The sequence below is a fragment of the Prosopis cineraria genome, unplaced genomic scaffold, assembly GCF_029017545.1.
Source record: "Prosopis cineraria cultivar Desert tree isolate PC_DT_omini unplaced genomic scaffold, ASM2901754v1 PC9, whole genome shotgun sequence".
Classification (NCBI taxonomy): Eukaryota; Viridiplantae; Streptophyta; class Magnoliopsida; order Fabales; family Fabaceae; genus Prosopis; species Prosopis cineraria.
The window spans coordinates 24,428,101-24,442,040 of record NW_026555340.1 but is presented as its reverse complement, the minus strand read 5'-3'; the positions used below and the strand labels follow the sequence as shown (position 1 = coordinate 24,442,040).

The window sequence follows — 13,940 nt, the reverse complement described above, 5'->3', positions numbered from 1 at the left end:
AACGAGGGCTTACTTATTTCTATTTTTTTATTATAAATCTTGAAAAGAAATTTTGTATTATCATGAACAATTTGTGACCATTTATAAGTAATTATTTCATATAATTCTAGAAAGTTAATTTGATTGATGAAATGAAATAACTTTCGGTCTGGCAAAATTTAAAAAAAAAATATATACAAGCCTTCATTGAATTTTGTTAAAATTTCACTCATCTTCTCTTAAAACAAAATTTATTTTATATACTTTGGTTTGGTCTTAATCTTTTGGTTGCTAAAATATCCTCATCGGTTAACTTAAGTACATATTTTTTTTAAAAAATAAACTATTTAATAATGCTAAAAAATAAAATGAGTTTGAAATATATGGTAATTTTTATTTATTAAAATATTTTATATATAGTTTAAAAATAGAGAAAAATATTGGAGAATGATAAAGCAAAATTGAGACTCTGATTTGGGCGCTTTTGCCCCCTTTGTTAAAAAAAAAAAAAAAAAACTGACCCTCTGTGTGTGTGATGTTTACCCTAAAAACTTGTCTTTATATATCTATACATGCATGACATAAAATTTATAGGAAATTAGTAAGCCATGAATAGTTTAATTACCTCAAATAATCCTGTGGTCTTACAATATAGTTGTTATTAATGAAATAAATTCAAACCTGGCAAGAGGGGCTTTTTAACCTCCAATATTATCTAGCTAGCTAAAAGTTGGAATATTGGCCACACCTCATCTTCCAAGTGTAGACCACTTCTAGACAAGTCTTCAAAATTATTATTGCCGAGCACGGTTAATGAGGATTCCATCACTGGAACGTGGTGTGTGTATGTTTCTTTGAATCTGAGAAACAATATGAGGTTTATGGGTTTCATCATCAATCATCATTACATGTCATTTTTTTAACTACGTATATAAAGCTCTCTGTATATAAGTATGGACGATACGTGACACTTACAGATCATCATCACTACGAAAAAAAGGAGGCATTTCCCGGAAAGTATGTAAGCACTCACGCTAGTCGCTAGAGAATAGAGAGGTCTTCATCGATGTGTGAAGCATAACAAATATATATATTCTACGGTTTAGCTGAGTTTTAGCCTTAGGTGTTGTCTGCAGAATGTATGTCAGATCAACGAATCTCTAGCTTAACTAGATCTGGTGAATGTTCTAATAATCTGTACGTACTTTGTGCCTGTGTGTTTAAGAAGCTATAGAAATAATAGAAACAATATGTTTCCATTTCAGTTTCGGTCTCCTACAGGAACATCCTAGTGGATTAATTATAGATATTGTACAGTTAAGCACTAGAATTAATGTCCCTCTAGGGTTTGAACTTTGAAATCTTACAGCAGCATATGTAGTGTTCTTGGTTCTTTGTGTCCTGTGATCAGTAGACAAGGCTCACTAATCATAGCTGATCTTATCATCCCCCAATCATAGTTTTATTATTAATTAAGTTCTTGAAGCTGCGTACCTTGTTTCCTCATAGGATATATATATAATATAAACAATATCGACGTGTTCGAATTTTATTTATCTGCTACAGAACTTTTTAAAATCCCATATCCCATGTGCTTGGTCCAGTCCACAAAACATGTTCAGAGATAGAGAGAGAGATGAAAGATCCATGTGTGTGTGTGTGTACAAGTGTATATATTTATATTTATTGATGTGTGTGTCTATATTTATATGTATGGCATCATATGTAAGAAACAGGCCATCACAAGTGTTTCTCTTCCAACTACCTCGATCTGAGTATGTAATTAATTTGATCTCTGAAGGACACACACATCCACAGACACACTAGCCATACATACATACATATATATATATATATATATAGTTTTTTTTTGGAAACTATCAATATAAATATTTAGATCATTGAATGGAAACTAATGAACAGTCATTCTTCGATTTATTTTGGTTGTATCTGAAAATGCACATTAATTCATGAATGAAACATCAAGACAAGCTAAGTGAGAATACTTGAGTGAGAGCTGGCATTAATAATTGCAATTATTGACTGATGAATGGAGCCAAAATCACTAGTCTTAAATACTTTTTATTTCAAGTGGTGACAAACATGTATGGCTTGTATATGTATAATAATATAATTTAGCTGAATCAGTATGGAGCTTTAGTGCATAAGTTCATGAGCTAGCCAGCACAATTTCAAACTTGTGTAATGATTAATCCGAGTCACTGTTATTTAAATAAATTAACGTCCAATGTCTTCTGGTCAGATGGTGAGCTATTAGATAGGGACACTTAATAAGATAGAGATTAAGTTTAATCATGTTCATTAATTTGGTCTAGTCAAGGTGGATTATCCTGGCCAGTCTGCAATGCCAATTTTAGAAATTGGATGGAACGGAACACTGCATGACTTTCAAGTTTGCTTCAGACCTTGTTAATTATAAGGTTCATGACTAGCTTTTATTTTTTGGTATTATTGTTCGTATGATCATATCCAGGATCTGTCAGGGTTAAGTTCTTTCCTAAAATTATTTTAATGATGCTATATATATTTTAAATTTATATCATTTTGGTGTATCATGCGTGAGCCTCTGGATAACTCTTAGAATCCCATGACAACATTGACAAGGACTATAATTATATGTTTCTTAAATATGAGTACATATGGTGGGGAGAATGACACAAAAGGACCCTGGAAGTGATGCTATGTTGATGGATCCATTCTTGTAAATGGTAGTAGTGGATGTGGTAAAATCATTTGAGACCATCAAAGAAACTAGATGAAAAGATATAGCTGTAAGCTTACAAATGTTCCGCTTGTGATAGCAGAATTACTTGCTATCATTCATGGATTATTTCTTGTTGGAATGATGGCCTATGTATAGTTAACATATGTTGTGATTGCATTGAATTAATTATTTTGATTGTTAAAGGATGTGAACCTTCACACTCCTTTCAGGATGTAATAAGAGATGTTCCTTTTTTTGTTTCACAAGAATTCAAGCATACTCATTCATTATGTTAGTAGAAGCTCTAATACCTATGTTAAGCACCTTGCTAAGATATCTCAAAGATTAGTTGTTAGCTTTTATACTTTTGATCTTCTCTACCTTTATCACAAGAAGCGGTGGATGATGAGAGTGATTTAGTAGGTTATATATCATTAATGTAATCTCATTTTAATTATGAATGCATTTCTTTAGTTTAAAAAAAAGGATCTTGAAAGGAAATTAATTATTTTAAAGGATCATAAATTTTTTAAATTACAAAAAATGACTAAAGTTTTCAAAAAAGAACTAATGGACAAAAATACCCATACATGCATGATTGACACATAGCTTGGTCACAAATATCTATCTACAAAGGAAATATAACAATTTAACTTCAAGTAATTTGATGCTCTCTTATTTTTCTAATTTACAATTTTATAACCATTAATTTATAAGTGAGAATTGTCATGTTATTTGAAGGGCTTACTGCTGATCTATTGCTTAATTTTGACGATCAAATCACTAAAAGACCTTCAGCCCTTGTTTCGGTAAATCTTTTAATTTTAATATTGAATTAATTCAATCATTTGGTCCGGCTCAAATTTCATTTCCCTTTTATAAATTCAAAAAGTTTAATTTACAACTCATTTGCAACTAATTTTTCATTATTTATAACTAAAATTCAAACTAAGGTTTAAGGATTTACAGAACTTCTACAATTTATAAGTCATTTGCAAATCTTTCTAAATTTGTAACTAAACTACGTGTCAACCATATAAGAGTATTTTTTTCTATTTAATTTTTTTAAAAAATTGGTCTTGCTCTGTAATTTTAAGAATTATTCATGGTTCTTCATAATAATTAATTTTCTTTTATCGTCCTTATGCGTCATTCTTCCTATATGATATATGGGCCGTACATGGGCTTCTTAGGTAATATCTCTCATTTTATTTAGATATTTTATTTTAAATTATTTTTAAATTTTTAAGTTTAGAATTTTATTTTTAAATTAACCTATTTTTGCTATATTTTTTAAATTAACTGTTAAAAGTTAATTTGAATCTGATTCCCTTTTTAATAACCAAATTATCCAAACAATGCATAAATGATGTATATCTTTTAAGACATGCACCAAATTTTATTCGGACATATGCACATAGTTATATTAATATATGCACTAATGAATAATTACTAAGAACATCTTATCATAATAAGATAATTTTTACAACATAAGCGCAAATGAATTCGAATCAATTAAATGATGACTTATAATGATTTAAAATTTAATAGTCTGGCCTCAAGATCTTTTGTGGATTTGATCCGGGATTCAGTCAAGCGACGAATCTCCCTCTCCGCTTGATGGAGCTGTGCGACAAGGTTGAAGAGCTCATCCCTAGAGCTAGCAGGAAGGGTGAGATTGACATGCCTTTGGCGCCACTTTCACCCTCCCCTCTGCATGGGGCCATCATCATGCTGAGGTTCTCTCCCCACCAGAAGTGAAAGCAAAACCAAAAAACAAGAATGAGAAAATGGACTCGCGACCCACTCCCAACCAAAAAGCCAACTAAAGAGTAAGCGGGTTACCGACTTGCGTTTTGTTCAATTAGTTGAGAGAGTTGAATCAAGTTATTTTAGAGTTTTAAATTCAAATCATGAAATGTGCAACTGCATTAAATAAATATGTCAAACTCAACTAAAGTTTATCTTATTTTAATGAAAACAAGATTTAATTTCCTATTTCAAAGATTCAGACTAAAAAACTTTTATTCACTCACCATATATATATATATATATAATATCCAAATTGCACTTTAAAAGAAAAAATATAACTTTAAATCTCTACACTTTGCTCGAATTTTGCTATTTTGAATAGGTTTTTACACTTTTTGTTAGTATTTTAGGTTCATGTAATTTTTTTTTTGTTCTGAGGGTCTTCATGAGCGGTGTTATAGAGATCTAAGGAATAGATAGAGAAAAGTGTAAGGATTTAAAATACAAAAAAAAAAAAATCAAGTTCCTATAACAAAACTAGAACAAAATGTAGGGATTTAAAGTTATATTTTTCTTAAAAAAATTATATGAATTTCTTTGAGGCATTTAATTAAGAACATCCAAAATAAATAGTTATACAACTGAATACATAACTACTGATACACGACCAACTTAATCTAAAAGTAGCCGCAACTACCTTATATATATCTTGTGGCTAATTAATTAGATGCCGATATACCCAACACTAACATATTATGTCCAAGACAAGATCTAAGATGAAAAATTCAACTATATCCCCATATTAATTAAATTTTAATATTGTTGATAATGTGTTTTGTGCGTGTATATATATGAAGTGCCTTCGTGTTATTAATTTTTCTACGCCGTGGACCGACAAAGGATTGTATCCGTGCCATTAATGAAGGGGACAACCTCTTTGATTCCCCACTCATCTTGCAGATACATGTGTCTCTCTCTCTCTCTCTCTTTATGATAACATCTCTTCTTCACTCATAATATTACTCATCTGTGTGCTTCTCTTTATACTGCACCAATATAAAAAACCCTTGTATATATCACCCTACTCACTAATCTCTTTCTTTTCATATCTCTCCGTTCTGTAAAGTAAAGCATCGATCTCCCTCTCTCAGCCACCATGAGTTTCCACCCAAATACTTCTCTTCACTTGAATATCCCAGACGACAATAATGCTCCATTACTGAATCTGAATCTTCTTCTTGAACCTTCCTCTTCTTCTGCTTCTTCATGTTCAATTACAGCTTCCAATTCCAAGGAGCCCAGGATTTTCTCTTGCAATTATTGCCAGAAAAAATTCTACAGCTCTCAAGCTCTAGGAGGTCACCAAAACGCTCACAAGCTTGAACGCACCCTAGCCAAGAAAAGCAGAGAGCTACTAAGCAGTTCGATTTCTTCCATGGAACCTTATCACAATAACAGTGGTGGATCGGCAGGATCGGACCACCAGCACCACTTGAGCTTCAATGCATCGAACCATCTTAGCAATTGGGTCAGGTCGTCGCAGGAGGCGCTGGGCGTGTTCGTGAACCAAGGTCACGGCGGAAGGACGACGAGAGATTTTAGCTATGGTTCCAAGGAAATTGTTCAGGAGGATATTAGCCAGCTTGACCTCTCATTAAGGCTGTAATGAAGTTCATGATATGTGGGAAAAGCGCTATTGATGATGATGATGTGTGTTACCTTTATTATGGTTAGTACTTACTTGGCTTGTTTGTTTCTATATTGTAAGCACATATGGGAGAATTTTATGTATTATTGAAACATATATAAGAGACATATTCTTTTAGAGATGGAGAGACGTTTGGTTGAATAAAAGCAAGCAACAAAACAAAAGTAAGAGGCCCCATAACACAGGTTATTCTATTATATATGATGATCGATACATATGTGTGGGCTTTTGGTTTTATAACAGTTCCATTCCACTATACATAGTTTTAAGGAAGATTCCGATAAGTCACATTTGGCGTTAATAGGGTAATAACAACAGTGAAGACGCACAATAATGATCAAAGCTTGAGGAGTGCCCACAATTGCATAGTTATGGAGTCATGTGGAGATGGTCGGTCATTGCATAGGATCTGTTTCCCTTTCCCCTTGCAGATACAGCATATCAACTATATATAGATCCAACCACTAATGCATTATATATATAAATACACACACGAGAAGTGATTGGTGTATATATCTGACATGCTTACGTACATGTTCATGCAATATTTTGTTCAAAAATTTACTTCTGCATATTTCTCTCTTTTAATTAATTAATGCATTAAAGAACCAGAACTTGATTTATTGTTGCAGCTGCGAGTTGTGGTGTTTAATCTCCTTGTCTCTGCTCTCTGTGGATAAGCTATTTATCATGTGTTTGCTTTGAACCCACCAAATATAGGACCACGTAATTCAGAGGTGTTTTAATTTCAAGCATGCTCATGTGAGCTCTTTGAAAATTCAAAATTCATTATTAATATCTGCTTCAGGGAGCTATCAGAGTTCTTGAAAGCAAATAATTCTTGCTTTTGGGAGTTATAATGAGTCTTTTACAAAAAGAAGTTGTAAAGGAAGAGGAAAACAGGTGTCAAATATAATAAGCCTAAGCTAAAGTTAGATATCACCAGCAAAATTCATCTGGCCAATGAAATAATGGCCTTGAATGAACTCAGCAGAGTCATGTTATACTTTTGCCCAAAAGAGTTTTTTGTTGAATTACAAAATATCAATAGATATACTAGATGTTTTCATGCATCTAATTAAGTTATCTTATTCAATATTCTACAACATAATATCGTGGATATAGAATGAAAAATCATGAAATTAAATTTTAAGGGAAATAACCATGGAAGTGTCATGGCTATCGACTGGGTGATGTTTTAGGGTCAGGCTTCTCTCTTGATCTTTTCCAAAATGTGCACATAAATAAACATGCTTTGTGTGTATTTGAAGGGATAAGACCACTTGATTATGATATAAAATTTGGACCACTGCTTCTCTTGTAATATAAAAAATATCATATGTTTACAAAGGTTGAAAATACAAATTAAAGTGGCTACTTTGACAACAAATTTCATGATTCTAAATTATTTGAAAAATAATTAACAAAACCGGTTAAAAATAGTTTGAACTCATCAAAAATTTTTTCTTTTACATCTCTTAATTTTTTGGAAATGAAATTTTTTATATTTATTTATTTATATATATATATAGAATTTAATCATTAGCTTTGTATAAAAAATTGTGTATATATATATATTTTAAATGCATATATTTATTTAATTATAAACTATTATATATCGACACCTTATATATATTTATTTATTAATATGATCACTCCAACGACCTAATTAAAATAATTGCAAATATTAACATTTGATATGAAAAAGTGTGAAGTTAAAAATATATAATCAGAAGAGGAAGCAGAGAAAATTGAATCAAAAGGAAGGAAATGATCCACAGAAGATGCATGCTGTAATCCCTTAATTCTGCTGTTTTCACACAGTAAGAATGGTAAGGAAATGACAGTATTGTGTGGATATCAAATGCATCCAATTTCAAATAGTAAAGTTACTGAGCCAAGACATATGCAACAAATTTAAACCAGACAAGGATTGTTACCAAGTACCATGAAAACCCTCATTGTGGGTACGACATGGTCGGCCATAATCACAAGTTATAGGGATAGTGCAAATATTAGGTGCCTCTTTAAGGTTATAATCCTAGCTAAGCTAGTCCTCCATCACCACTTGATGACCCCCCCTCCCTCTCTCAGTTTAGTTTCAGATAATAATAATCTCATCATCAATCAGATTATCTGTATTTCTTCGTGCTTCTGTGGTCCATCCATTAGTTCTTGACTATAAGACTAGAGCTCCAATACGAGTCCTTCATGTGGGGCACTAATAATGAATGTGGGAGAATTCTAGCTATATAGCTTAGACTTGAGTTCTCTTCTTTACAGCTTTGGGTAAAAAGGAAACAAGTCTTTCTTGTTCCTGTTATATATATAGATGGCAACATGTGATTATTTAGATATAGCTTGTATATATGTGTTTTAGTTTCTGCAACACTATAACTTGAAACTTTTTTGTTTCTGCTAAAGAATGATAATCTGTTGAGTGAAACATCAGTAACGAAACAATTCAACACGCAACGGCAACTACAAGGCCAATGAATCACGTCCCTCGATGATTTTGCTTTTCATGAAGATTATTCATAAAGCTGTATCTCACTAACATGATATAAAAGTCATGACGACTAATAAGTGGCTTCTATTTTGGTTAGTCAGACTGTCATTATCATTTTTTCTTCATGCCAACCAATTTTTAGGAAGGCATGTTGAACCTCAATTAATTTGGATCGGGTCAAGTTAAATCACACAGATGTAAATCTTTTTTTGTAGTGAGTTTCTCTATACATAAAACTCAAATTTAAGACCTTAGCTACAGGAAACAAACACAGCAACATTACCCATGTTTTATAGACGGTCCCAAACTTGAATATAAATGGAGAGGTGTGATAGGCTATTTTAATGTAAAACTTTGTCAAATTTCACATCAATATAAAATGCAATTTATATAGGTGATTTTACTTAGTGAGATAAGACTCGTTATTGTTGTTGTTATGAGAAACAAGCATGGAACCACTTGAACTAGCTATTATTAAATATCTGTCATTATCATTTTGTTGGCAAGAACCGTGTTCAATGCATGTTGCACGGTGTGAAGATAATCTAGGCTATACGATTAACCATTTTTTTCCTATATTGTAATGTACCAGCCGATATTTGGGAAAATTTTACAGTACTGAGTATGAGTACCATTAATCTCACTTTTGTTCCATTATTATTATACTCTAGTTGAGCATTGGGTTTTCAGTTCTAGAGGGTTCTAAATTTGAATCCCATTGAGATTGGGTGCATTTTAAGTTAAAGGAGGAGAATAGAACTAAGCTTTTTCTGCAATCGAAGAGCCCCCAGCTTTTTTTATTGGAAAAACACTACAATTTTTTACTGCAATAAAATAAGTTTTTTTTATTTTTATTAATCAGTGGTCTTAATCATTATGTTATATTTTATTATGGGCTTAGGCATTTATTTATCTTAACCCACAATTCAGAGAATACCGATTAACCCATTACCCATATGTTACATTCGTGGGCTGGCTCGTTTAATATTTTTTGGTATGGGCCTGATATTTTAACTGGGCCTGTGCACCATCCATATCAGTAAACTAGAAATTATTGAGATGGGGAAAAAAACCATGAAACTAATTCACATATGACACGAGGCTCCAATCTACATCACACAAGTAAAAAGTGTAGAGGTGCGATGGAGACCCTTAGTAGAAGGTTGGATTCATCTTGATATTGATGGGACTATCAACTTCAATAAAAATATAACTTATGATGGAATCATACGAGACAATAAAAATAATTGGATCCAGAAATTTTTCAAATACCTCAACTACCAATTTAGTACCACAACAAAATTTTTGGGCATTTCAAAGAAACTTCAACTTCGTTGAAATGTGCGGTTCAATAAAATCAACATACACTCTAATTTAGTGAAAGCCCTCTCACCTATCTAGCATAATTTCCATGACAACTGTCCTCTCTTTGAAATTATCAACAAAGTCAAAGAATTTATTATAAAATATTAAATCATTACCTTCAACCATATATTTAGGGAAGCAAACAGATATGTGAACATGCTCGCTTACTAGACCTCTCAAGAAATCCAAATTTTATTATTTTTAACCATCCATTGTCAGAATGCAAATCCATCATAATATGACCTGATTTTTGTTCATCTTTCACATGAGTTTTTTGTATTCTTGTATTAAAAAATATTTTAAATTAATAATTAATAATTTAATTTTTAAATCTTATCTTCAATCGATATGAATAATCTATAAGAAACCTTATGAAAGATGGAACTCATTTTAGATTTTATACGAAGCTTGACATCCACAACTAGTTCTTGACAGAGTTTCTTACTTCATTATTTGTTTAATTTTTTTTCTTAATCAAAATAGCTCTTTCATTAGATGGAAACTTATAGGTGCCTATTAGAGTTATCAGTGTACCATAAACAAGAATAGCGTATCCTTGAAAACTTATGTTGGTCAAAGGAATATCCTTATAATCTGACATATTTATGAACCATTTTCTCTGGAAAATTAAATTGTTCAGGATAATTCAAGGTCATTTTCTAAAGAAAAACATTTTTAAAGAATCAAATTACATCAGGTTCAATTGATTACGTTACATAGCACCTTTCTATAAATGGCTCAGGCTGGATCGTGCACATACCAGAAAATCAGGCTACTTGCACAGCTCTAAGTAAAGAGGAAATTTGCTCACATGGTAATGGGAAAATCACTCCAATATCGTTTGTATGGATTTTAATTATCAATAAGTCTCATAAAATACATAAAATGCTTTCAAATTTCAAATCATATCTAATTACAACTTGGCAAATAAAAATGACAATGTGGGTGTAAGTTTAATATCTAGTTATCACTTTTCTTTGTTAAGTTATCATTTTTTTTTATTAAATTATAATTATACATAACAATATGTACATTTTATGAGATTTTAAAGTAATTAAAATTGGGGACTTCTCAGTAATTTTTCTATAATTAATCAAATTCTTTTTCTATTTTTTATTAATTTCCAAGCTTCATTATCATTTTATTAAATATGAAATGCCATCCGAACTCACAAACATCAGATCAACGTTCAAGAAAAGAATACGTACACAGACAAATATACATTCAAACTTGGGTAAAGTAGAATGAAGCGTTTATGACTTAACAGTGCACTCAAGGGGACGACCCTGAGGGAACCGCTTTGTGTCAGAACAATAATCATAGATCATCAACTTCTTCTTCACCCACCTGAGCCTTCTCTGATCATTAGCGTCAAGCTGCTGAGTGAGCCAAGCATTGCCAGAAGAGTTAGAACTGCAAGAAGAACCGCCATTAGCCCACACACAAGCATCAGCCTTGAAGTTTCTGAAAGAAGTGGTGAATGGAGCTTTCGTCCAATCCGTCTTCACAAGTCCTCCTCTTGTAGCCCAATCATCTGCATTCCACAGACTCGAGTACAGTCTCATAGGCTGGTTCTTTGGGTATGGCACACCTACACCTTCCATGTTCTTGAACTCCCTTATTGGTCTCCCATCAACATAGAATCTGAAATAGTGACAAGTTTTAATACCATATAAGGATGATTACCCATAGAGAAATATAATAGCTTTAAGTCTGGATTGTGTAATGTGTATATACTTACACAACGTGTTGAGGATTCCAGAGAATAGAGTATGTGTGAAAATTTGCAGTTGGGTCGAACCAGAGATGGAATTGTTGCTCTCTGTCACCTTTGCCCTGGGTATACACATTCGTATGAACTATATAAGGATCACCACTCAAGTTCCCCAAGAACTCAAAGTCTATTTCATCCCAGGATGATCCTTCAGAACGTAACTGCACATGCAAACACACATTTAATATATCAGAGTCAGAATATAGAACTCCATAGACATGAAACTACATAGAAAGAAATTGATGATGAACTCACGTAATAGGCTGTGACAGTGCCAGCTGAATTCCCAGGCACGAGCTTGATTTGCATGTCGATTTTTCCATAGAGGAATTGTTTCTTGGACTGAAACCCAGAGCCAGAGGCCTTGTCAAGAGACAGAGCAAGGAGCTGACCATTGTTCAGGATCTTACCTCTGCCATCTCCCCATGTTATGTCAACATCCTGGTAAAAGTTCGCGGAGACAACCTTAGCAGAACCAGACAGCAGCAGGGAATAAACCAGAAGAATCCCAACCAATAACGAAGAAGAAGCCATTGGATCAAACCAAGTTGAATATCTAGTAAATAAAATTGCAAAAGCTATTGATGATAATATGCATGTTTCAGAGGTTAATTCAATTTATAGTGAAGAATTCCAGGGCGGTAGCTACATGGGGAATGTGTCTGAATAATAATAAGAATAAAGAAAAGTGGGTTGGTGGCGGTGAGCTGGGAACCGAACAGCTGGATAGCAGAGTCAATAAACAAGCAAAGGATTGGCTTGTGTTTTTTGAATCATATCATAATTAACAAAGAAACAATATGGTCCATTACTTTGTTCTATGCTTCCTGAGGCTAGAGTAGTGTTTTAGGAGGCAAAATATTAGGAATGTGAAGGTGGATAGGGGAAAGAAGTGGATTCCTAGGTTTGTTTTTGGCGTATACGCGTGTGGAACTAATGGTCTGTGGCTCATCATTATCAAGATAGTGCTCCAACTTGAACATTATAAAAATTAACAAACATTGAACTTGTGTCTATCTGGTATGTTCCGGTGGGCATTCTATATTGGTCTAAGTTTTTCCTTTGTGAATTCTAGAAACATCTCTACTATTACTGCCCTGTTCATGTGTATGATATATATTATTCAAGATTGAAACTTCTGGGTCCACATGCTTATTCTTCTTTTAGAGGCACCAATCCTACAAAGGAACCCCAAAAAAAAAAAGGAAAGTTTTTCGATTACAGCTCCTGAGAAAATCCAGCACAGAATATGGAAGGGACTCTGTTACGAGAAAGGGAGAGGGGCACCAATTCAGACGAGTCTTCGTAGAGTTTCTATCATTTATTTATTGCCATTATGTTGAGCCCAGTTGGATTCAAATTCGACTAGCTCGGTGGATTCAATGAAACGTTGTATCTGAATTCTGATCTTCTAGGGGCGGTGATCATAAAAAATATGTTATACGTTTTATTTTGATATATTAATTTTATAAAGTGTATTTTTAATCTTTTGATTTTAATACTATTAGTTTCATTACAAAATTTTTTTTACAAGACAAAATATTTTTAAATTTTGACTCGTTAAGTTTATTTTTTTAAATAATAATGGTTGGCAAAAAATAATTATATTAAGTTAACCTTGTCAGAATTAAAAGACTAAAAATAATACTTTATAAAATGAAAAGACCAAATTAAAATTTTGTTTAAAATTATGAGATTAAAAATATAATTTAACCTAGATTTTATACACACATATATAGTTTGTTATGGTATAAGAAATTGGGAAGCAGTGAAATTTTGTTGAGACTTGTGACAGGAACCAGTTTTGGTGAATGATGAGCACTAAAAGCTTATCATCTTTGAATCGTTTAGATTTAATTTAGATAATTTAAATGTATAATTTTTTACTTTTATTTTTTAAAAAAATATTTTAATGAATATAGAATTAAAAAAAATCTTTTAACTGTCAATTCTTTTAAAAATAATTTTTTATTTAAAAAATATTCATTGAAAAACTGTAAATCTGATTATAAAAATTAAATTTAAAAAATTTAGAGGTGATGAGCTCTCAATATTTATGTCATTTATGGGTACTAAAACCGGTTCCTGAGATCATATCTCATTGAGCAGAAAACTTGGTAAAAGCGGT

At 32.2% G+C, this 13,940-nt stretch overlaps 2 protein-coding genes across 2 annotated transcripts; one reads left to right on the top strand and one right to left on the bottom strand.

The window, feature by feature from the left end:
* The first annotated feature begins 5,539 nt into the window (after window positions 1–5,539).
* On the top strand, window positions 5,540–6,275 carry LOC129319406 (zinc finger protein 2-like). Its single transcript, XM_054964464.1, has one exon. It carries the CDS (start codon window positions 5,613–5,615, stop codon window positions 6,120–6,122), a length of 510 nt encoding a protein of 169 aa, XP_054820439.1. The 5' UTR covers window positions 5,540–5,612; the 3' UTR covers window positions 6,123–6,275.
* A 4,928-nt stretch (window positions 6,276–11,203) lies between these two features.
* On the bottom strand, window positions 11,204–12,449 carry LOC129319311 (xyloglucan endotransglucosylase/hydrolase protein 24-like). Its single transcript, XM_054964334.1, has 3 exons — window positions 12,068–12,449; window positions 11,780–11,973; window positions 11,204–11,682 (listed from the first exon to the last, which is right to left on the bottom strand). The coding sequence occupies exons 1-3, from the start codon at window positions 12,344–12,346 to the stop codon at window positions 11,292–11,294; spliced, it is 864 nt and encodes a 287-aa protein (XP_054820309.1). The 5' UTR covers window positions 12,347–12,449; the 3' UTR covers window positions 11,204–11,291.
* Between the last annotated feature and the right edge of the window lie 1,491 nt (window positions 12,450–13,940).

Bases quoted from the DNA above. Each gene is read 5' to 3' on its own strand.
- LOC129319311 (XM_054964334.1), bottom strand. From the start codon at position 12,346: ATGGCTTCTTCTTCGTTATTGGTTGGGATTCTTCTGGTTTATTCCCTG. The intron at 11,974-12,067 runs GTGAGTTCATCA...TTGCATGTGCAG, and splicing joins GCACTGTCACAGCCTATTAC to TTACGTTCTGAAGGATCATC. The intron at 11,683-11,779 runs GTAAGTATATAC...TCACTATTTCAG, and splicing joins TGGAATCCTCAACACGTTGT to ATTCTATGTTGATGGGAGAC.
- LOC129319406 (XM_054964464.1), top strand. From the start codon at position 5,613: ATGAGTTTCCACCCAAATACTTCTCTTCACTTGAATATCCCAGACGAC.